At 37.8% G+C, this 24211-nt stretch overlaps 1 protein-coding gene across 4 annotated transcripts in view; it reads left to right on the top strand.

The window, feature by feature from the left end:
* The first annotated feature begins 26 nt into the window (after nucleotides 1–26).
* Nucleotides 27–24211, top strand: part of SKIC3 (SKI3 subunit of superkiller complex) — a 45803-nt gene continuing 21618 nt past the window's right edge. The window contains exons 1-24 of one of the 4 annotated variants that reach the window (XM_005530370.3): nucleotides 27–116; nucleotides 1335–1429; nucleotides 1924–2067; nucleotides 3101–3192; nucleotides 3827–3902; nucleotides 5547–5687; nucleotides 7696–7794; nucleotides 7896–8004; nucleotides 9763–9903; nucleotides 11136–11237; nucleotides 12950–13083; nucleotides 13724–13810; nucleotides 13901–14004; nucleotides 14115–14241; nucleotides 15436–15615; nucleotides 16028–16152; nucleotides 16622–16875; nucleotides 19856–19958; nucleotides 20675–20851; nucleotides 21701–21845; nucleotides 21994–22072; nucleotides 22188–22249; nucleotides 22371–22427; nucleotides 23524–23592. In XM_005530370.3, coding sequence (XP_005530427.2) covers nucleotides 1340–1429; nucleotides 1924–2067; nucleotides 3101–3192; nucleotides 3827–3902; nucleotides 5547–5687; nucleotides 7696–7794; nucleotides 7896–8004; nucleotides 9763–9903; nucleotides 11136–11237; nucleotides 12950–13083; nucleotides 13724–13810; nucleotides 13901–14004; nucleotides 14115–14241; nucleotides 15436–15615; nucleotides 16028–16152; nucleotides 16622–16875; nucleotides 19856–19958; nucleotides 20675–20851; nucleotides 21701–21845; nucleotides 21994–22072; nucleotides 22188–22249; nucleotides 22371–22427; nucleotides 23524–23592 — 2697 coding nt within the window. In that variant the 5' untranslated portion in view covers nucleotides 27–116; nucleotides 1335–1339. Of the gene's footprint in view, nucleotides 117–1309; nucleotides 1430–1923; nucleotides 2068–3100; nucleotides 3193–3826; nucleotides 3903–5546; nucleotides 5688–7695; nucleotides 7795–7895; nucleotides 8005–9762; nucleotides 9904–11135; nucleotides 11238–12949; nucleotides 13084–13723; nucleotides 13811–13900; nucleotides 14005–14114; nucleotides 14242–15435; nucleotides 15616–16027; nucleotides 16153–16621; nucleotides 16876–19855; nucleotides 19959–20674; nucleotides 20852–21700; nucleotides 21846–21993; nucleotides 22073–22187; nucleotides 22250–22370; nucleotides 22428–23523; nucleotides 23593–24211 lie in introns of those variants that run through there. The other 3 variants (XM_014259111.2, XM_014259112.2, XM_088054429.1) reach the window with 3 other exon arrangements.

Below are 24211 nucleotides of genomic sequence, written 5' to 3'. Positions count from 1 at the left end.
TATCCCGCAGTGCCCCAAGAGAAAATGGTGGCTGGGCAGGCGCGTCACTGCCCAGCGGTCGGAGTGCGCATGTGGCCGGGCGGCGGCTGAGGTGGCGGAGGCGGCGGTGGCTGAAGGTGCGGCAGGGGCGGGTGGCGACGCGCCGTGATGGCCTGGCTCTGTCCGCCGTGGCTCTCCCTGGGGGGGCTGCGGGCGTGGATTACCTCCTCAGACGGTCCGCGGGCCCGGACCCCACCTGCAGGACGGGCTGGGTGGCCTCGCTCTGGGGGCCGGCCGCCTGCCCGGTGCCCGGGTTTGCATCGAAGTGTTATTTTGCCTATAGATGACTCTGCAGCTCATGCTGGACAGTGCCTGCAGTGGGGTGCACTTGTGGTGGCCGAAGCATCTGTTCCCTCTTAGGAAGCAAATTTATCTCCAGGAGCTGCTAAGCAATGCAAGTCCGACAGGTTTCTTTATAGGTTCTGAGGGAATCTTTGAAATTTGGTGTCATCCTATGTATTTTCATTGCTAAATTAGCAAGCAAAATGGGGCTCATTCAACCATTCCTTTATTATTGCTTTGCAGCTCTTAAAAAGTATTTTTGTTATTTATCTGGTTGCTTTTTTCATCTTTCTGGGTGCTGACACCAGAACTGTTGTTTCTCAGTCTCATCCCATCTCGGCAGCTTTGACTGTGGTGTTTTTAAAGTACAACATACACCAAAACAGCGCATGATTATGTTCAAAAGCATGAATGCCTCTTTGCTGTGTCCTTAAATGCTTTCCTTTTCTTGATTCATGGCCGTAGTCAGAAGCAGAGTCTGCCGTGAGTGAAGGGAGAGGAGCAGGGTGGGCCACACCGGAGTGTGACAAGATGCCATGATGCTGCTGTAGAAAGCACCCAAGAGAAACCCTGATTCTTAGCAGCCACTGGAGCACGTTTCTGGGGCAATAGAGTTCTTAAGCAGGGTTCTTAGGTTCTTAAACTGCTTGGTTTCTTTTTGAAGAGGAGCTATTATGCATAGGGTGTTTTCTCCTAAGTCTAACTACATGCTTTTAAAACACTTCTCTTCCTTAAATTTATCTTAACCTGTAAAAAAGGTTTCATTCTTGGATAGCTACTTTGCATCATTTAACTGTTTGGAATCGTGACTGAATCCTACATTGGATCTAAATGTGCATGTTTTTAACCATGACATTTGTTTTCGTCAGTTTCTAGTGCTGTATGCATTTCGGCATACTGCACTATGTTTCTCTGTTTAAAACAACCTCTGTGCAATAAAGGTATAAGCATTTTGTGTGTGTCAGAATATAATTTTTTACAAGAAGTGATGCTATGTCCTTTTTGTTTAGCAGCCACGATGTCAAATAAGGAGGTGAAGGCAGCATTGAAGAGTGCTAGAGAAGCAATAAGAAACAAAGAGTATAAGGAGGCCTTAAAACATTGCAAGGTAATTAATTTTATACTTGGAAGGTAAGTTTGGGGCTTTCTGCACATTTTTTTTTTCCCCATACCTCCACAACTTTATAATGGTGCAGAGCGTGGAGTACCTTATTGATGTGATAGTTGAGATGGATTTTCAGATTTAACTTAATTATTTGTGTTAGTTTCCCCCATGTAAGCTTTTATTCCCCTTCCTTTAGAATTTTCTTATATGTAGCGAAAGAATCTTAAGTCTAGCATGATAGAGATGAAAATCCATTTCTAATCCAGACCTCACAGGAGTGCTTTAATTGCTGAGATGCAGATACAAGTTACTAGCTCAGCACTTCAAGTACAAAGCATCCTCTGCTATAAGAAGCTGAAGTTATTAATCTCAGCATCTTCCTTAAAATTACTTAAGTATTAATATTGCCATATAAAATAATCCATCAAACTGTAGTGATAAAACTCAGTACATGGATCTATATTTCACCAGTTTTATTTAAAATTGTGTAATTTTAGGCAGTCTTGAAGCAAGAAAAAAATAACTACAATGCTTGGGTATTCATTGGCCTGGCAGCTGCTGAGTTAGAGCAGCCTGATCAGGCCAAAGGAGCATACAAAAAGGCAATTGAACTTGAACCAAACCAGTTACTGGCATGGCAGGTATGTGAATGTCCACTTTTTATTTCCCTCAAAAGTATCACTATGGAGTTATGTGTAGGAATAAAGCAGAGTGAAGACTTGCATCTTGTTTTCTTGAGGCCCTTAAGTTCCACGGAAGCTTTGAAGTAGATGAGGTTCCTATTAGTGCGTGTCCAATGTAAAACCATGGTGAACTTTATTTTCAATATGTTTGAGTTCATATTTTTTGTGTAGACCACACAGCTGTGAGACGTGCCAGGGAGAACACAAATTGAAACAAAGGCAGTAAATTTGTCCATGTAAAAACTTCCATTCTTGTTGCTCAGGAAACACTTGACAGTTATTCTCTTGCAGTGAGAAAATGTTTTATCTAGTAATGTATTTTTCCAGCTTTCAGCATCAAGTGGATTGTTAATGAATGTTGTTGTCACTTGAAAGCAAAAGTGTACCTTTAAAATAGCTGTGTGGTGTGTGCATTACAGCCTATTGTAATATAGATTTACAGCCTACAATTTTGTTGTTCATTGATTCATGAAATATGTCATGTTGAGTCTGTTGCTGGTATCAATAATGAATACTTTTCTAAGATAATAAGATTCTTAGTATGTTCAGTGTAAGTGCTATTTTAAAGTAGAACTGTTGGGGCCTGAATGCAGTGTGTGTTTCCTCACTTGCAATTAGATTCTGGCTTTCTTGATACAATTCTTGTGTGTATATATATATATTATTATATATTTTATATATATATAAATATAAATATATAATCATATGGCCTAGTGAACTTTTCTACTGTCGTTTGTGCAGACAAGATCGTGCAATATATACAAGTTTCAAAGATTTGTTGGTATTGCTTAAAAAAGTGAATGAAGCTTTTCACTTAATATAAGTAGATTGAGTGGGCTGTACAGAATTCTGCACAGTGATTACTGCCTTAACACTGACTCCATTGAAGGCAGTGAAATATTTTTTGTATGCAGAACAGGTAGCATTCACATAAAACATAAGCATTGTCATCAATTCTTACTTCCTTTACTTTTTTTGTTTTTTTCTTAAGGGATTAGCAAATTTGTATGAGAAACCCAACCAAATAGATGTCAAAGGAGACTTAGCAGATGTTTACCAAAAACTTTTGGAACTCTATGAAAGGTAAAGGGTATCAAAAGCCATAAATTAATTCTTAAGATTTCTAGTTCAGTGAATGCCATTGGTTATATACGGTATAGACTTCGGGTTTTTAAAGCCTTCTCACATCAGTGGTTCAGCCCTTTTGCTGAGGTTTTCTCTACTTAGGTAAGGTTTCCTTTTCCTGTCCTTTTTGTTAGAGCAAAAACTCTCTTAGTTAACTTGTGCCTGAGGCCGGTAGTTTGGGGCATTCCGTGTTATCCTATTCCTCTCTAAACTCACTGGCTTGAAGCATTTCTGTCTGATAGTTCATTGCCTGCATAGTAAGAAGCCTCATTTTTCACTGCTATAAGATCACAGAATATGTGTCATGCAATTCATAGAGGTACAGTTCTAAACAAATCTAACTCAGCTGTCACTGGAGTGTTTGGTTTTTCTCTTATTTTGAAAACTGATCAAAAAGTCCCTAAAAGTAATTTTTTTTCTTTTTATTCAGAGCAGCAATGATTAAAACTTCTAGGGCAATTTGTAGTATTTATTCTAAATATTAGCTGGACAGCTGAACTTAACTGAAAATTATTTGTCAGAATTTGGAAAACATTACACTAGTATATGAAAACTTAGCTTGTTTTGAGGGGATTTTCTTTCTCCTTTCTAGTGGTGACAAGCAGAAATGGTGTGACGTATGTAACAAGCTTGTGGAACTATACCATCAAGAAAAGAAATATTTAGAGGTAGGTCAAGCACTTTCTTTCTTCTAACAATAATTTTCTGTTTGATCTAACTACTCATGAAGGAATCCCCATTCATACAGGCCACAGACCACTTAAGATCTTGTGGACCACAACCAGGAAGAACTGATTTTAACTGTATTTTTTCTTTTCCACTGAGTGAGACTTGGATGCAATCCATTAAACTGGAAAAGACTATTAATAGTGAGACTGAAAGGGCAGAATATCATTCTTCTGTTGTATTTCTAGAAGTCCAAAATGGGATCAAATGCACATTTACACACAGTATGTGTGAGTCAGGTGTCCTTTGCCTGGCTTGGCCAGTGCAGGGTGTCTGATGAGCTGTTCACTGGTGGGGTGATCCAAGGCTGTTACTCAAATTTCTTTCTAGATGGTAAAGTGAGATATGTACACAACCTGAACACGATTGCATGTGTCTTATGTACTGCATTCCCAGCGATGATAAGGACACAAAAAGCCTTTTCAGAGCAACACAAGTTTTGCAGAAATCATTGTGACACCGGTCAGTACCACAAGGTGGAGTTGTTAAATGCCTGTGTGGTTCAACAGTAATGTTTCCTGTGATCTCTATAATATTGTTACAAAATGTGTATTTTGGAGGTACACTGTTCACTTTTTGTTTGCTCTTTGAAAAGGCTCTTTTCTTATATGGTGGTGCATGACTGTACTCCGTGTCGTCTTCTCACCTTTCCTCCAGCAATGGAACATGAAAAAATTTACATGGCACAGAGTGTGGGGCCAAACCCTATTAATTAGCTCCAAAGCTTGATTGTATACCAGGTTCTTAAACTAAATTTAATGCTAATAGTTTAGCATATTACTTAGTCATTACTTAGGCATACTTAGTCTATATGGAACAAGAAACTTAAGTTACCCCTCAGGGTCCTATTTTTTCTTTTCAGTTCTGCTGGCTTTTCCACACTGGACTTTCAGTGTGGACTGCTGCTTTTGTTCTCTTTCTGTTCACAGTGCTTTAGATCTTTAGGTCTACTTTTACTGTTGATTTCCTCCGGAAACTAGAGAATTCATATACTCTTGATGTTCTCTACCTTACTTACTGAACCTTGGAAGGCAGAGAGGTCCCACACAATGCATTGGGACTTGCTATTTATTTAATCAGAAAGCGGGTAAATCTGGGTTACTTTAAATGTTACTGTGTTGTCTGCCCTAGAGTGATGGAGTTTGATACCAAAGAGGTATCAAACAAGCATGAGTTACTGTGTTTGTGCACTTTTGGCAAAGAAACAGGGTGTGCAGATCTGCTTTCTGGGCGAGGACAGAAGAAAGGTAGTGGAAGGACACCTGGCTTCTGAATACAGCCACAGCCTAAACAAGATCATAAAAAGACTGAACCAGGGGCGGGTTTTATGGTAATAAGCACTTACAGTATGTGTGTGGTGACTGTGTGCAAGGAACGCACTTGCAGAGGATGGGTATGCGCACTAGGTGGAGCAGTTCCCCGTGCATCCCTTACCCTGTAAATAATGCTATCTTCTTAAAGCTACATTGGTGTTAAGGAGTTTATTTACCCAGTTTTCAGTGAATTTGGGTGACAAGTTGACTACTTATATCAGACTTTCAGCTCTTCAAAGAGTAACAGCATGGGTCATTTTTTCCTGTTGACAGGTGGCTGAAACTTGGCAGAAGCTAATAAGGATGAAACAGGAGGAAGGTGCAGAAAAGACAGAGCTTCATCAGCTTTGGAAGAAGATGATCCAGTTACTGAAAGACAGTACAAGGAACCAGGATAATAAGACTGGGCAGTTGGTAATGTTTCTCACTTCTTGTTCAGCTAGGTACATACAGAGAAACTAATAGCTGAAGCCTGTTTGTCTGAGTTGACTGTCTCAATGTTCAGAGGTACTAATCTTCTGAGGAAAGGCTGGGCAGTTTTTTGACAAAAACAGCAACTGTGTAGTAGCCTGAGATGAGCTAGGTGTAAGGAGTCACCTAAATTCTTCACAAATTGTTCTAGCATGGTTTGTTCCGCAAGGTTTAGTCCTTCAGTAACAGACTGCTCCAACACAGGTCCTTTTTTTGCTCTCACATATTCTGACTCCTCTCTCTGCCGGTGATTGCAGTTGCACTGGTTTCTTCCCCTTCTTGAATCTGTTCTCCCAGAGGCACTACCAGTGTTGCTGATGCTCTTGATCTCAGCCAACAGCATGTCTGTCTTGAAGCCAGCTGGCATCGACTCTGTTGGACATGGGGGAAGTTTCTAGCAGCTTCTCATAGAACCCACCCCACTTAGCCTCCCACTAGCAAAGCTCTGCCACACAATACAGTTGTTCTTTGAAACAAAAAAACTTCCTCCTGCTTTCATTCATCTTGGAAGAGATGGCTTTGTGAGGTTTTTCCATTTCCTTGTACCTATTCTTTATCTACATAGGATTGTTTTGATTCAGATTCTGTCCTCTGGATGTTAAGCTTCAATTTCTTAGGAAAGTGGCAAGTGATTGAAACCAAACAGAATTATCATGAATTATACTCATCCTGTGTTCTCTGTGGACAAAATTAATTTTGTTTCATCTGATTTATCTTTTCTTAGAAGATGGAAATTTCTCATCTCCAGTCTGCTTGATAGCAGTATTTCAGAAAGGAGAAAATACAAATTGAAGTAATTTCAGATGGCAGAAAATTGAATCTGGATCTCTACTTTTGAGAAGGCAAAGGCTTTAACTTAGGAGGTAGCATAGAAAACATGTGCTGCAGTTGGTACTACCTTCTTTTTCGGAAAGAAAAAAATTGCTTGAAAATATTTTTTAAATGGTATAAACATCAGGAATAGGTTTCACACGCAAATCTACAGTTTACTGCAGTTTTAAGTAAAGCACATGAACCTGGAAGGATGTGGACCTGAAGGAAACACATTTCAGTATTTCTCTAGTGATACTCTATGTACAGCTTTTTATTTAGGATGCCTGTTTGTAAGCCTGCACTCTGGTGCCTATATTCCCCAATATGTAAAGAGTCAGGAAAAAAACCACTAGACTTCTAGACCAGAGTGGAGTGGAGGGCTGAGAGCTAATTTTACAGGATAGTAACCTAATTTCTTTCTTTGCCTTGGGATTAGGTTTGAAGAAGAATGTATGTTCTTAAAACTTTTACCTTTCTTGTACCATCTTACATTATGTGGCAGCATATTATTGCTTCATCTTCTACTAGACAATTCAGATGCTTTAGATACTGAGTGCTGCTTCATGATAAGGAACTTGCTTCATGACTTTCTCTGTTCATAGCACTAATATAAGCTTAATGAGTAGGATCTAGGTAATAACATGTAATAACATGTAACTATCCACTTTAATATGGAAGGGCTGGAAAGCACGTCCTCTAAGGAGCAGATGATAACTTTGGGTTTTCTGAGTTTGGAGGAGACTAAGGGGTGCCCTCTACTGCCTGCAGCTTCCTCAACAGGGAAGGTGGAGAGGGAGGTGCTGAGCTATTCTTTCTGGCATCTAGTGATAGAATGTGTGAGGCTGGTTCACAGGACTTAACATGTGGCAGCATTTCTTTACAAAAAGAGTGGTCAAACATTGAAGCAGACTTCCTAGAAAGTCAGTTCACGCCATTCACACCCCAAATCTATCAGTGTTCAGTAGGCATTTGGTCAATGACTTTAATAACATGCTTTAGTTTTTGGTCAGATCAGAAGTACTGAGGTATGTGGACTAGATGATTGTTATATTTCCTTCCAATTGAAATATTCTATTCTATGAAGATAGCATTTTTGTAGATTAGTTTTTTTTGCACTCCTGATTTTTTGTTATTTCAGCTTTTGACTGCATTTGAACATGCGCTGCACTCTGCTGACACTGTTCCTGGTGAAGACCACCAAAATCTTTACAAAGACTTCATACAGTGCTTGTCAAAAGTAAGGTTATGTTAAAGTGTCTTTCTAGTAAGAAAATAGGTGTACTACTTCACATCTGAGAACACACAGAAATAACTGTTTACTTTTTTTTTCCTTTCAAGTTTCCTCATGAACTAGCTAGGTTGGAAAAGGCGTGTCATGATATGATGGCTTTGTACCCTACTATGAGTTACCCTTTGGAAGTACTTTGCTTGCACTTTGTTCAGTCAGGTGAGTAGGATGGATTTAGGCATTTCTGGGGCTTAAATTTTTTAGATAGTTGGTTTTGCGACAGTCTATTTACAAGTTTTTACCTTACACAAAGAGTGTACAAGTACACTCTTTACTTCTATGTTATGTTTCTGGAAATAAAGTGTTTGGACTTGATAATTTCCTAGCCCTGTAACTGGGTAGTGACTGTAAGTGACAAAAACATCTTGTGAGTTAAGGCCAACTCTTTGAAGTCTCAAAGAAAAAATGCCTTACTTGAAAAGTAGACTCTCCAGATAAATGAAGATTAGCTTCTTGGCCTTTTAAGAAAAAATGAAAGGGTGTTAGCCAGTGTTCTGAGGTTCATGATGGCCTACGCTTAGGTTTTTCTTGACACAGATTCTCTTTCCTCACAGAAAAACCCCAAAAACCCAAAAACAGAACAAAAAAAAAAAGACCCCAAACATTTGTGAAAGTCTGTTAGGAAGTATGCCTTGGGAATAAACTCAATAGGGAATAAACTCATCTTTAAATATGTATTCTGAGTATACAGGATGTGTATTCTGAGTAGAAAAGGATAATCTTTGAGGGGAAAAAAACAAAACATGGTGTGTTCAGAAATACAGAGATCCGAAACTATGCATTACTATTTTGAGTCATTTACTAAACAACATTGCAGTAGTGTTGACACTTTCTCATCATTTTTAGAGGTAATTATTAGATTTTAGCTTCTCATTTTATTGTTTCAGGTGTCAGAAGTTGATTTTATTTCTTTTTAAAGCAAGGAATCCAAATCAGGAAAAAAAACCCTCTAGAAATAAGTCAGAACTTTTCCTGTTTTGAAGAAATTGAATAATGTGGCAAAATAAAGCAAGTGAGATTTTTTCACTTTGTTTTGAAAATGAGAGCCGGACTCTCAATTTGTAAGGTGTTTGAAAATGCTTTAGATTTTGGAGAAACAGGCAGAAGCTAATTTTCAAAGGAAAAGGTTAGTGCAGTTCTTGTATACTAACACTGGCAACGTCTCACCGTCCTACAAGCTACTAGGAGGGGGAGGGATGCTGCTTATGTTTAAGGCTGTTTGTTAAGATTTGAGGATGTTTTGATCCTTCATGTCCTGCACTTGTAGGCTTCTTAATCCAGATACATTGTAAAGTCACCTTTAGCAAATGTGGATGAAAGCAACTGTTACGCCACATGAATCAATAATTTCTTTAAGAAAATAATAGTTCGAAGGTTGTTGCGACAAGTCACAAGGTTCCTGTAAACATTGCCAAGTCTACCATCACAGCAAAAGACAAGCATCAAAAGTTAGTGGCATCAGTTAAAATTAAGCTCTAAAACATTAAATTATATGGTTTCACAGCAAGGTAGTTTCAGCAAGCTTATCACAGCAAATTGGTAGGTACGCAGTGTCTCTTCTGGAAGGAAATTATTTTGATTTATTGTGGCAGATTATGACATGTGGACATTCAGCTGAACTTACATAAAAAGCATATGATGGAATTAATGTTTATTAATAAAGGAAGTATACCTGGAGTGATTTAGCAGAAGTGGTTATTTGGGTTGCAGACGGTCAGTTTATTTTATTTCACAGTAATGAGTATTTAGATTACTTCTTGGGTTTGGGTTTTTTTATGGGATAGAGGATGATAAGTAGTGCTTTTGGAAAATCAATTTGAACTTGAAAGATAATGATCATTTACACAGATAAGCTAAGCTGTTGCAGTTGGTTTTTTAACCTAAAACCCCACAAAACATGTTTTTTTCTGAAACCAGGTACTTTGTCAGAAGAGGCCCTGCACTGTTTCACTAGGCTTTTGGAGATGGATGCAAACAGTGGTCCAGGCATCATTGGTTTTGGTATAAAATGCCTCAAAGAAAATAAATACAAAGAGGCTGTGAAGAGACTTACTGAAGGTAAATGTCTAATATAAGATGTAAGTAGTCTGTAACTTGAACACCCGCTTTAGTTTATGTTGAAAAGTTAGGGAATCTTATACTTACATAGTAGTTTGTGAATTCTAAGACCAGCTAGATTTTAAAAAAATGCTGAGCACTTTGTCTGCTTGTGTTGAGATTTTTTTAAATGTAGCTTTAAGTATAACATCTCTGAAGCCTTTGATTTGTATCATAGCCAGCTCTGTAGTGTTTTAAGGTAAACTTATTTTTAATCTACTGTTATTGGGGAAATAACTATATGAAACACTAAATGGAGCAATAGCACTAAATGAAGGAATGTGGAATTTATGAAATAAATTGTAATGCAACTTCTCTAGCAGAGTCACTGCATTGCTCTACCTGAACAAAGATGACTTCTCTGAAGTTACTTCATTTTAAAACGTCTTTAAGACTTATACTGAGTAAAGAATTATATTGAGTATCTAGAGAGAAATATTGTAAGAGTTTCTTTCTTTTTAGCTGTTGTTTTACAGTAACCTTATTTGCTGAAGACTTGGCTTACTCATCTGTAAATTACCTTGCTTGTATTCAAATAGCAAAGCTCTTTCTGAAGTACTCAAAAGTTTACTAGTGGGAAAATGAGACTGCCCACTCTCACTGTGCTACTGTGGCAGCTTATAGTGAAAACTGAGTAAATAATTGGGTTGTAAGCATTCATGAGTCAGTCTGACTGTGCTGTGATGTCCTGCATCCATTCTTCTAGGTTTAGAATAACATGGTTTCTGAAATGGAATTTTGGAATATTCTATAGTGAAACAACATCTTGACTGAAATATGAAATAAAAGTTTCATGTTCCTGAGAGCACACGAAGAGGAAAAAGTGTTCCTTGGAAAACAAATTCTTCTGGCTTAAATGGCCATTGTATGTTTTGACAAAAGATAGTATTTTATTTTAATTAGTAATAAGTTGTTTTTCTGTTTTTACTTTTACACATAGACTTGATTTACAGTGGAGAGAACGCAAAGACAAGACTCTTGGTATAATGTGTAAATATAGAGAGTTTGGAAATAATGCTTGTTTCAATGAGCCATGTGTTTGCATCTTAGGTGTTGAGGCTTCCGGGTAGTTAGGTATCAGAAGACGGAAGTATGTTTTTGCTGGCATTATATGGAAATAAAGTATCTACTAGCTTCAGTGTCTTTGCAACCCTAAGCAACTTTTTAAAGTGTCTTTTTTAAACTCTTTCTAGGTTTGGAGAAGACTAACCAGTGTCCAGCAGCATGGCATTATCTAGCAGAGGCACAGATGAAAATCCATGAGCACAGGAATGCTGTCCTGTCCTGCAATCAAGGTAACTGCCTGATAATTGAAAGAACAGCTGCAGACCTACGGTGCTTTATGTAGTCCTACTAATGTGGCCTTTGTGTGGTAGGTCTGAGTTAGATACAAAGTCACAGTCCCTTGCCTTTTGCAGTCTCAGGCTTGTGCTACCACTCTTGGTTTGTGACAGCTGAAAAGCACCTTAAACTGCTTAGTCTCAGGAACAGAATAAATATTTGGCTAAGTGGAGCCAGAAAGCTGTCTGATGGTTAATTATTTAGAAGGTTTAGAAGGTCCGGGTGTGCTGCTTCTGCTGGTGGTTGACCAATGTTGGCAAGCAACAGATTGCCTGAAACCACAAGGGTAGGTGTCACAAATATTTAGCCTGGTAGACATTATGTTTCAACCTGAAAAAAAATAAATTTAATCAAGTTAATGCAGAATGCAGAAATGATGCATAGTACAGCTGCATCTGAAGAAACTCACTGATCTGTTCTAGCTGACAGTGAGGGCAATTATTGCGATTCAGTGATGCATATGTCAACTGAACAGAGCCACTCTCTGGTGGTTATAAATTAAAGGGAAACTAGAATGGACTTCTTTTGTGGCAGGGATAAATGCAGTGAAAAGCTGCTCAAGAAAGACTTGAAGAAGTAGAAGTATACAGATCTGGCCAAACAATCATGGGAAATCAAGGGAAAGTACTTGCTGGCAAGGGAGATTCAAAAGACCTATACATTTGGGGAGGAAAAAAGAAAACTCAACAAAATAGGCAAAAAATAAATTTATTGGAGAAAGAATGAAAATTAGGTAATTTTTTTTCCCATCTTTGTTCAATGCGAGGTAATTTTTTTCACATCTTTGTTCAATGTGAAAGAGCTCTGGGTAACTTTATACCATGACCCTTCTTTTCAGCAACTTGATCTAACAACTTGTCTATGATTACAGTTAATAGCCGTGAGTGTAAAACAAGACAAGGAAACATAGCATTAAGGACTTGTGAGATACCAACTTAGGAATCAACTAAATGCAGAGTGATAGAGTTGTGGGAAGAACAAAGTTACCCTGCACTCTCATTGAAGAGTGCAGAAGGTCCTCATTTGGTATGAAAAAATAGGACTGTTTCTTTCATCTGCTGTGCTTTCCAGGCAAGTCAAATATTAGCATTTTCGGAGAAAGGAATGGTTAGTGAAACATACCTTCAACACACAGTGGCTTTAGAACGTCAGCAGCATAATCTGTGTGTAGTTTTGGTAACTGTCCACCACATCTGAAAAAGGAAATAAGAATAGAAGTAAATAGTCTAGTCTAATAGCTAACCAGACTAGTCTAGTGAACAGACTAATCAAATAAGGTTGATCAAATGGATTAAAAGATGCAGCATATGAGAACAAGTAAAAAATTAGTGAGTAAATAATTGTGCAAAACAACTTAACTATTGAAAGGTCATTGTTTCTTTAGAGTTCCAGTGAGAAAAATGGTAGCACTTCAGTATATAAGGCCAGCAGCTAGAAAGCAATCAGTATCCATGCATCTGAAATGACCTCCTAGAACTAACTTAATTTTTAAACTTGAATGAATAGAAATTTTACAGGAGAGTTTCTTATATATGAGGGAGAGCAGTCTGAATGGTGTTCTATTAGACAGAAAAATTGTAATTAACATGATTATAAAATATTTGGAAGAATGCTGCTCTCTGTACTTTTCTCGGTTAACTTGATGAAAGGTTCTTCTTGTCAACAGCTCTTCAGGCTCTTGGAACTACTGAGGGTCCTAATTTTCGGTGGAAGACCCTTGCTCTTCAGTTGAAAGCAGAGGCTTTGATTAAAATAGCTGATGCTAATGCTGCAGAAGAAGCCATTAAAGCACTTGAGCAGGTATTTTTATTGACTAAAATGTTTTGAAGTTTTTTTTATATATTAAAAAATCTTATCTTTCTGTACTTAAGCAGCATATTTCTACCCTGGTCGCCTTTCAGCTTTGTGGTTTAGACCAGCTGTCATGTAATTCAAACATTTCTTCCGTCCCTGCTTTTTCAGGCTTTGCTTGAGCTCTTTTTCAATTGCAATTCTAATTTTAGAAGCTGTCATTTTTGACTTTGTCTGGTCTTGCTCACTGGTACTGGTTTTTTGCTAGTTCTGTGCTGTTACTCATCTTAATTTGAATTCATGTTATAATCCTGCCTCCCATGTCCATCACTCACTTGTCATTAGTCATGAAGAAGAACATATTACTTTAAAACTGAATGATTAAGCTTTAGCAGAAGTTGTTTCCCCTTGTTTTGTCACACAGTTTCATTCTTTGTTGTTGTTCTTCATATTTCTATACCTTTGTCCTTGATCTCTACAATCTTATACTTGATCTTCATCAGAATTATTCTAAATCTTCTCGGGGTAATAGAGAAAAGCTCTTAATGCTTTCTTGTCTTTATCTTCATGCAGTCTGTCTGCTTTTGACAACTTTGACTTCTTAATGTCGGGCAAGAATATTAATTGTGTTTATTACTTTGTTTTCTAGATTGTAGATGGAAGCAGTGATCCAGTGGTTTTAGCTCTCAGGGGTCAGGCTTATCTAAACAAAGGTTTAATGGATCAGGCTTCAAAGGTTAGTTACTTCTTTGTCGTTCCGGTGAGCTAAGTACAATGCTTGGTTTCATATAGGAAGTAACTAGGGAAAAATTACATCCTTTTGCAGATTTCACAAGAGCTTCTGTTGTCCCACCCTGATCTGGCTGAGGCCCATGCTCTAGAGGGTGTCATCCATTATTCCCAAAAGAACTATGAACAAGCAGAAAAAAGGTAGACTTTTGTTTTCTTTCTTCTAACAGGGAAGTGTTATGGGAGAGTAGAATATAGTGTTTTGCAGCTTTTCAGATTTGTCTGACCTGACCTGTGTTCATCTTGTTTAGTTTTCTAAATGCTATTGAAAGAAAGGCTGGAACTGCAGAGTATCATCAGTACCTGGGGCTCACATACTGGTTCATGAGTGATGAGACAAAAAAAGACAAAGGAAAAGCACTCACTCAGTTCTTGAAGGTAAGGACTGCTGGACTTCAGCAACTGTTGATGTAGAATTAGTGTTTTCCTACATCAGAAGCCAAATATGAAAAATACACTGACTGGAGTGAGAGACTTGAATATTCTCCTTGTTACAATGTATGAGCCTCCAGAGCCTGCAAACTAGGTTCTGCTGTGTAAAAAGGCATTGCAGGGAGCTGTGCAGTTACCTTGAATCTCCCTGCTTTTGTTTTCCTCTTTTCAACTAATTCTTTAGGCCGTTGAATTGGCAAAACTTAATGGTGATTCCCTCAATATTCTCTGCTTCAGGACTGGAAAGTGGAGGCCTCTAGAGATCAGCATATGTCTTTGAAGTCCTTTTGAAATAGGGAGAGCAGAATTCAAATTGAAAAAACTTGATGGAAAAAAGTTGAGAATGGTGTTAGTGTTTCACTGTCTGTCCACGAATGTAAGTTGATGAAGCCCCATAATTCATATGCTTTTCCTGACCTTGGGGTTTTAGCAATTGTGGCTTTTTCTCTGAGTATAGATCATAAAATGAAGCCAAAAGATTAAGTTTGACATCTGTATTTAGTAACTTGGAAGTATACAAAACAAAACTCAAGGCACTGTAAACTTACCATGTAACTTCATGATAGGTATCAGGAACTCAAACCATTGCTACTGTTTGTACTTCAATAACAGTAGAGTATAGTGGCAAATGTTGTTGAACAGTTCTTTTGGTTCTAAACTATTTTATGCAATCTTTATTGTTATTGATAAAGCTGTTTCCTACTGCTTGGAGGCTTTAAGTTTCTTAGCTATAAGCAAATCTGCCAGTTGCATCTAAGAAGGAACTGAAACTTTAGAAATGGCTGGAGTTAATTGTGGTGTAATATGGTAAGAGTATGAACATAATAATTGAAACAGAGTAGAACATGAAAATTATGAGATGTTATAAAGATTTAGTTTCTCCTAGGACAACTATTTTAGTACTTTGTGTACAAAATGCTTTATGTCATGAGATTTGTAGCAGATTTTCCAGATCTGATTACCTGATTAAAGCTCAGGTAATCTGTGCAATTTTAAAATAAAGTTTGACAGCTCAGATATATCACAGAAGGGACTTAAAAATATCATAGGCAGAGGCTGAACAAGTAGTTATCACTGAACCTGTCTATGAGTATAATCCTTCAGAATGATGTCTGATGTTGTGTTCGTATTTCCTTATAGGCTGCAAAATTGGACAGCTACATGGGAAGTGCCTTTTGTTATCTAGGTAACTACTACAGAGACATTGCTGGAGACAAAACTAGAGCTCGTGGTTGCTATAAAAAGGCTTTTGAACTGGATGAGACAGATGAAGAATCTGGAGCAGCAGCTGTCAACTTAAGTGTGGAACTTGAAGACATGGTATTGTACATTCAGAATGTCAGATTACTGCTGTTTTGTTGTTGTTCTATTAATCTTGCTCTTCAAAGAATCACTTCAATTTTCCTCTATATTTAAGATCAGAAAACAAATGTTCTGTCATTGCTTAGCAGCTTTTTTAGTTGCTTCAATTTTATGTTCCAATTCCAAATTAAATTTATCTGGGGAGAAGGGTGGGAGAACCAAGTATAACATTAGAGTCATCACGTGTAATGTAGATGAAGGAACTTTTCAGTAGGGAACATAAAGAGAAAGTTGTGGGTTTTCTTTATTGAGCTTGTGTAAGTTCTTTTTTCTGTCCTCCACCTCGCTGCTTCGAGGAAAGCATAAAAAGTCATAAGAATTTATTTTTAATGTTTTTTGTTTGATAACTTGGAATTTGGTGCTTTGCTAGGACACTGCTCTGTCAATCCTGAATGAAGTAACTGAAAAAGCAAGACCTGGTGCAGCAAAATGGGCCTGGCTTCATCGTGGACTTTACTACTTGAGAACTGGTCAGCCGTCAAAAGCAGTGGTTGAGTAAGAAAACTGGTGGTTGGTTTAAATCCTTTCCTACAAATCCCAATGAAGTGGTCTTTGCTCATAGTGAGTTTTCAGAATAGTTAGGTAATTACAGCTTGTACTTAACAGTGGGAAATGGGTCTGAGCAAACTGTGTCTCTCTTCAATTATCTTCAGTTCTAGAATTCACTGGATGTAATCTTGTTAACATAGCAGTGTTTTGTGCTAATAGGCCTGGTGACAGGCACAGACAAGCTGCTATAGCACTGAATAGCCAGGGTAAGATACAATTCCTAAAATTGTATAATGCCCTCTGAAGATGAAAAAGCTACTATGCTGTGTTTAAAAGTTCTGTGTAATTGTGCATTTGTGTCCTGAAGAGTATATAATGCAGAATTAGTGTCCTGAGCATGTACAGTGGAAGTAAATAATTTATGTTAAATTGTATCATATTTCATTTAAATAAATGTATGTCTTGATATCTTCAGTTTGCAGGCAGCTATCAGGGCTGATCCAAAGGATTCCAACTGCTGGGAGTCTCTAGGGGAGGCTTACTTGAACAGAGGTAGCTACTCCACAGCTCTGAAATCCTTCAGGAAAGCAAGTGAACTGAACCCAGAGCTCGTGTACAGCATTTACAGAGCTGCAGCACTTGAGCAGATTCTGGGCAAATACGAAAATGCAATAGCTACCTATCAAGAAATTTTAAAGAAGACAGAAAACTATGTGCCTGCACTGAAAGGTAGTTTGTCTGAATTTGAAAGTATTCACTTTTCCTTACTTTGCACACTGTCATGTTTCAGTCTTTTGGAGGTACTTTTGTTGTACTGAGGTTTTCTTGTATGGAAGCACAGAGTTGTATTTTGGGTATGTAGGGCCATGAGGTCCCCCACGTGAAGGCTAGTTTGTAGTAGCACAATACCTGAAAAACACTTAAATCATGATGAATGTGGGTGATTATTTCTCTTTCAAGTAAGTATGAAAGGTAATTAATCCTGTGTGGCTACCAGGCCAAACAAGTAGAAGAATTGAAGATGCATAGAGGAAGCCAGCTGCAATTTTACCTAAGCAGTAAAACACTGGGTCAACAGGCAATGAAATCAGACTGCCATTTCAAAGAGGTGGGCTTTTCTAATTTTCTTCTGCTCCTGACCATGCATTCCTCACTTCTTGTGTAAGTCTAGTGATTCTGACCCGTCTGAGCTTCTTCAAGTAGCGAAAAATAGCAGTAAATCCCGAGAGGTCCCACAAGTGTAACAGGTGGCAGGAGTAGAGACCTTCAAGATATAGGTAAGGGCAGAGAGAAGTGGGGCAATTGGAGCTTCTTCCTTGTGATGGAACTGTGGTTCTGAAGTTATATAATGCAGGAAGTTTATAAAATTTTGATAAAAAAATTAAGAATTGCTCTGTTTGCGTTCTCTCTGCCACTTAGCCTTCAATCATTCTCACCCCTAGATACCCATCTGAAACATGTGCTGTTTGCTGCTTGATGCTAGTTTGAATTTTTAATTATTTTTTCATTGTATGCAAGGCCTTTTGGTTTTTGGATGAAATTAAACTGATTCTTGTAAGACTTAATTCAGAAATGTTGGGTTTTTATTGCAACAGTGTGTTTTTCATCTGAAAAAGTTATAGGGTGGTTGATAACTCTATCTCCTCCTGTATTGCCTCACTGATTGTTTTCCAGACTAAAGTGACAGGGCAAAGGCTCCATAATGGAGTTGGAGAGTATTGTATTTAAGCAGTTTTACTAGTTGTTGGGCAAGAAGGCAAAAGCTGACTGCAGCAGCAGTGTGCAAAGGTGCTGTATAGACTTGTGCACATGCATGTGGCTTTTTCAGGGTCTGTAGGTAACAGTTGACAGTATTACTAGTATTAAAATGCTTCAAGAGGATTTAAGATTATTCCCCATAGTTGCCTTTATACTGTTTTCTTATATCTTCCCAAGTCTTCTTTCATAATTTTTCACATCATAATCTCTGGTTTGTTAGCTCTAAATCCTTTTGAGCCTCCAAATAGCCTTCACTTTCTTAGAGACTTCTTATGATGTTTGGTCCAATATTCTAATTTTTGTTGACCTTCTTAAAACTCTCAGAAGTTCTTTGACTGTCCCATTGGTGTTCATTTTCTACTGTTCTGATCAATTTAAACAGTTTCTGACTTGAGTTGTTGGAAGCATAGTCTCTAGTAGTTAAGAGAATAACTGTACTGGTGTTACTTCACTGCATCTTTTCTATGTGTTTTGATTTTGTGCTACTAAATATTTATTTTGCTTCTGTTCTAGCATATCTTTTGTGTAATTTTGGGGAATAAAATCAATTTTGTTTTTCAATTACAGAGCATCTTGACATCTAATAAGCTCATGATCTTGGGACTTATGGGGGAGGGGGTAGGATAAAGATTCTTGCAAAATGCTATTTTGGTATAGGTGCAGGATTACAATACTATGAGGAGGGTAGCTTCAGAACTGTCAAAATAATACTGAGAATGAATTGTACTCATATCCAGTGACTTACTGCTAGACAGAATCACTGCTGGTGCCATTTTAAACCAAATTTATAAACCAAGCAGTTACTATTTACAAAGCGTTAGAAATTGTCATGTATGATGCAGTTCCTTTTTAATAGTGAGAATTATTTCCAGGTGTGGTGGGTTGATCTTGTCTGGACATCAGCTGCCCACCAAGACGCTCTGTCACTCCCCTTCTCAGCAGGATGTGAACAGAAGACAAAATAAGACTGAAGAAACTCATGGGTCAAGATAAATGCAGTTTAATAAAGGAAATGCAAAGGCCACATGCAGAAGCAAGGGAAAACAAAATTTGTTCTCTATTTGCTATCAGCAGATGACATCCAGCCACTTCTCTTGAAGTAGGATTTCAGTCTGCCTCGTCATTGCCCCAGAAAACAAATGTGATAAAAAGTGCTCCCCTGCGCCAACTCTCTCCCATATTTCTTTCAGCTTTTATGGTTGAACAGATGTGATGTGGTACAGAATATCCCTCTAATCAGTTTAGGTCAGCTGTCCTGGCTCCAGGATTTTGCTCACTCCCAGCCTACTACTGAAGCAGGGAATTTTGGAAGGACTGCCTTGATGCTGTTCCAAGCATTGTTCATCAGCAGCCAAAACACTAGTGTCTTATCAGCAGCACCTTTCCCGCTACCAGTACATATCACAGTTCTATGAGGGTTGCTATGGGGCAAGCTAGCTCCATCTCAGCCAGACCCAATATACCATGTGAAGTAAATTCTTATATAAATAGGATTAAATAATATTGGCTTCAGGTTTTCTTCATTGAAGATTTTCCCTTCTGCCTACCCTGACATTCTTCATTTTTTTTGTTTCTCAGGATTGATTTTTGACACTTGTAAACTGAAAGTTAGTGTATTTGTCGAAGATGTAACAATGCAGGCTTCTCAGATTTCTTATACTTAATATTTGAAGACAAACCCAAAGCTTAAATGCTGTTTTTTTATAATTAATTAGGTTTATTTTAATAGCCAAATGATTCTACAGTTCACACTTAACAAGATAGATTAAAAGCGAAGTCTGTGTTGTAAGCATTGTGGGTCTTCTGATTTTGTTACGTGTGCAGGGTATAAAGTTTTGCATAAGGCAGAATGCTGACCAGACTTCTGGGCTTCTTTCCCAGCTTCTCTATTACTTTTAAGCATATCATAAAAGCATTTCTTTTCACAGAGGATATTTTCTCTTACTTTCAGGACTTGGTGAGTGTTATTTCATGCTGGCAAAATCAGCCCTTGATAACTATTTGGATAGGAAGGCTGTGGATTACATAGAGCAGGCCCTTGCATATTTTACAAGGTTGGTACTAAATATTCACTTATTTAATTTCCACTGGGATAGTGGGTTGACAGGCAGAAAAATAAGGGTTAAATGTTTGAAAATTTTCAATTAAACAGAATCAAACGGACTAGGACTTCTAATCTAGAAGTAAGAATGTGTTTATTAAAAGTGGTTTGAATAACAGATTCTAAACATAGGCTCCTTAAATGACTGGCAATTACAGAGTTTCGGGTTTTTTCTTTTCAAAGATACAGAGTAATTTGTTTTTTAAAAGTGTGAAATGACATAGAATTCTCTTGTGTAGCCCTCCTGATGTATGGATCTGGGAGAAGTGTATTTCCTATCAAATAATGGATAAGAGGAGAATAATTCCTTCCTTCTCTCAGTCTTTTTCTCTTGCATTTCATACAAGATTTCTTAAATTAAACCTTGGAAAAATTGCTGTTAGAGGAGAAAGTCCATTGGGTTTCTGCTGATGAGTAATGTCTTGTAATATGACAAAGCAAGAGTGCATGTAGTCAGCTGACATTGTGGGGTGTTTTTGTTTTGTTGGTTTGTATAGTTCTTTCTTTTTAAATCTTGATCTTTTAGACGTATAGCTTGAATAAGAAGAAACTGGATTAAATCAAACACCTCATTGATTAATTGCATTTGAGGTTGTGCCACTCCTCAAAGTGGCACTTTCTTTCAGAAAAGGATGTTGAAGTGTCTGAGTGTTTTCTTTATAATTGTAGGGCAGTACAGCACTGTCCTGATGTATCTTGCCTCTGGAAACTGTTAGGAGATACCTGCACTAGTGTCCATGTTATTTCACCAACCAAAGTGAATGTTCAAGTACTAGGATTCCTTCTGAGTAAAAATGCAACCAAACAGATGCTGAAGAAAAATGAGCTTCTCATACTGGGAGGAAGGTAATACTCTTTTATTGTCAAGAGCTTTTCTGCTGTTTAAGACTCTGTAGAGTCTCAAGTATTCTAGACTATTTAATTTGTAGAAAATTAAAGACATGCTGATTTGTTAATACCTGCATATTGGGTGAATAGATTCTCATGCATCTTCCAGGTTGCACTACTCATTTCCAAGTGTATTTCCTGTATTGCCACAGTGCTGTCAGCCCCTGCTCTTCTCCTTTCTGTCTCCAGGTGCATGACTACATTCTCCCTGCTATTCCTCCACACCTGTTTAATGCTGTGGTTGCAGTATTTGCAAACTAATTCTCCCAGGACAACTGAAGTCCAAAATAATACTTTCAACTTTCTGTCTGTGCCTCTTTCTTGTAATAAATGTCATAAATTCACTTTCCTGTGACTCCCTTTGAGCTTTTTTTTCAGCTGGATCTGTAAGGCAGGAAGTGCAGGTGCTTGGTGAATCTCAGCCATGATCTGTAACATCAAATACTTCCTAGGGGAAGCCTGATGAACTGTAAAAATGACCAATGTTTGTTTTAAGTAAAAGCTTGCATAATATAACTGACAGAGCTTGGATTTAATGCACACCCGCATAACCAAACCTGTGGCTTCATAAGTGGTGAGCACTACAGATTGCCTTTAGACCAGGATGATTCTGATTCAGATACAGTAAGTCTCTGAATGAAAATGTATTAGTTGGTTTTTTTTGCTTTCAGTTCTTGTCTGGTTTTGTTTGTATTTATGCATGTTTACTTGGTTTAGGTTTTTAAGCACTCTTTTGAATGCATTTTCAGCTTTCTACTCTTCATGTAGAGACTTGGAATAATGATTCTGTGATTCATGTTTCTGTAGGTGTTATGGCAGAGCTCTAAAACTGATGTCTTTGCCTAGCATATGGTGTGATCTTGGAATAAATTATTATCGACAAGCAGAGCACCTCACAGCACTGGGCGCTGACATGAATGAGATAAGTGAGCTGCTAGAGAAGTCTTTGCAGGTATTTCCTGGTAGAGTCTTTAAATTGATTTTCATGCTTCTGTGCATCCTCTTTACACAATCAAACCTACATCTCTGAATAAGTAAGTGCATAAAGTCTTAATTTTTGCTCTCCTAATCATTATAATCCACATTTCATTTTCTTCCAGTGTCTCAAAAAAGCTGTGAGACTTGACAGCAAAAATCATCTTTATTGGAATGCACTTGGTGTAGTTGCTTCTTGTAATGGTAAGTCTTCAGTGGCAGCCCTAGGTCTCTAACATCCTAAATTAGAAGGCAGCTTGACTAATGGTGTTTTGAAATTCAGTTACATCTAGGTCTCCTTTTTTCTTTCTCCTCCTAGCTATTGGGAATTATGCTCTTGCTCAACATTCGTTCATCAAATCTGTTCAAGCTGAGCAAATTGTAAGTTCTGTAGACAGCTGCCATCTGTTTCAAGTGGGCATTTAAGACATTTTCCCTGATGTATTGCTATTTCTGAGGAGTGTAATAATACATAGTTTTTAACTTTATTTGTTCTGTTTAGAATGTTGTTGCCTGGACCAACCTGGGGGTTTTGTATCTGACAACTGGAAACATTGAGGTAATCTATTTCCCATCCTCAAGTATAATTTTCTTTCTGGTTTTTTTAAAGGTGTATATGGGGAACGGAGTGTCCCTTTCAAATGTCCCTTTCAAATTAAAAAAATATACGTCCTTCAAAAGAAATTAGATTGGTACTAATCTAATTTCTAAACTAAACTAGGAATGCAAATAAATACAAAATTTGTTTGGGAGGGTGGGGGGGGGGATAAGGTTAAGTGAATTGTGAAATTCTGCTGCATTAGCAAAGTTGTTTTCCAACAGCTGGAATGAAAATTTACTGGAAGGACAGAGAAGCAGTTAGTCAAACCAGGGCATGCCAGATTTGGCCAAGAACTTTTAGTTGTAGGTCACAGATGGAGCTCCCAGTGTTTGAGTACCCACAGATAGCTACTTTCTGCTCATCAGAAGATGTATGATTTACTCTTAACACTCTAATCTTCAGAGTTTCTCTGGAGAAAAATGAGAATACATACTAAGTGAAGCCTGGACCTCTCATGCAGTTAAAGTACATCCTGTCCTATTTGCTTGTTGGAATTACAGAAATTTTGTTTGATTGGAAATGCAATGGTCAGAATTATTTTTAAGAAAAATAACTAGATAGTACAGTCTGATTACTGCTTAGACAGCTAATGCAAAGACTTGGTTCACCTTGTGCCAAATTGAGGGAGGAACTCTTAAGCATGTGTAGGCCATAGGGAGATGACTTGTGGGTGATAATCAATTTTATCCTTTTGAAAATACATTTGTATTATATAAAAGCAAATTTTCAAAACTGGATCCTCCAAGAGTCAGATTTTTAAATTGTTCCAAAGGTTGCTTTAAGTTCCTGAATTCTCTAGCTGGGAAGGAAGTATATCTAGAAGGGAGGGAAATGTTGATATTGTGAAGTTTTCTAATATCTTTGAGACTAAACTGGTTTTATTTCTCTGGGCAATACGTTGTTCTGTGTGGTACAGAAGATATTTTTTGTAGTCACCTTATTTGGTCCATTAAATTTCTTCTAATACTACTACATGTTAATACCTGTGTGTACTCAGAAGTGCTCTGTTACCAGGCTAGGCAATTCAACAGCAGTGTTATCTTTGGTTCTACAGCAAGCTCATGAAGCCTTCAAGATAGCCCAGTCTCTGGAACCTTCTTACCTGTTGTGTTGGATTGGACAGGTATGGTGAAAAATCATAAAACTGCACACAAAAACTGATTGTCTAAGGACTTAAAATTCAGCCTAATAACTGGCACTTAGTAATGCTCCTAAAAATTGTGTTTTAAGTAAAGGGAGCTTCTACTTCCTTTGTTTCCATAATGGTCATACAATGGAAGCTACTGTGTTCATCAGACACTATCATATAATGTTTTTCTGGCTGATATTGTGTGTTCTCTAACAAACTATAAACAAAACAATCACTGTGCTTTAATGCTTTTTGTAGACAACTGTCAACAAAGCACTGTCTTTATAAGGCGACAGTTACTTCAGTTTCAGTTATACCACTGGTTCATTACGTGGCACCACCCAATTCTCATCTCAGTCCTTCTTTCTAATGCCACTGTCAGAATAAGTAAGCTTCTAATGTACCTGGGACAAAGCATTTGTCATTTTCTGGGAAGTCCCTACCTCCCCTGCCACCGAAAGTGGATATTTGATGATATCTTTCTGATATCTAGGCTGTGAATAGTTGAGATATTTGTGACTCCTGTGATCATTATAGGTGAATTTCATAATCCCATGCTGCTGTCTTGCTAATGATATCTAATTGAAAACTGGATTCTAGGAAAGAATAGAAC

This window comes from Pseudopodoces humilis, chromosome 4, assembly GCF_049639895.1.
Source record: "Pseudopodoces humilis isolate 2021_Gansu_Grassland_sample_001 chromosome 4, ASM4963989v1, whole genome shotgun sequence".
Taxonomy (NCBI): domain Eukaryota; kingdom Metazoa; phylum Chordata; class Aves; order Passeriformes; family Paridae; genus Pseudopodoces; species Pseudopodoces humilis.
This window is presented reverse-complemented; position numbering and strand designations above follow the sequence as displayed.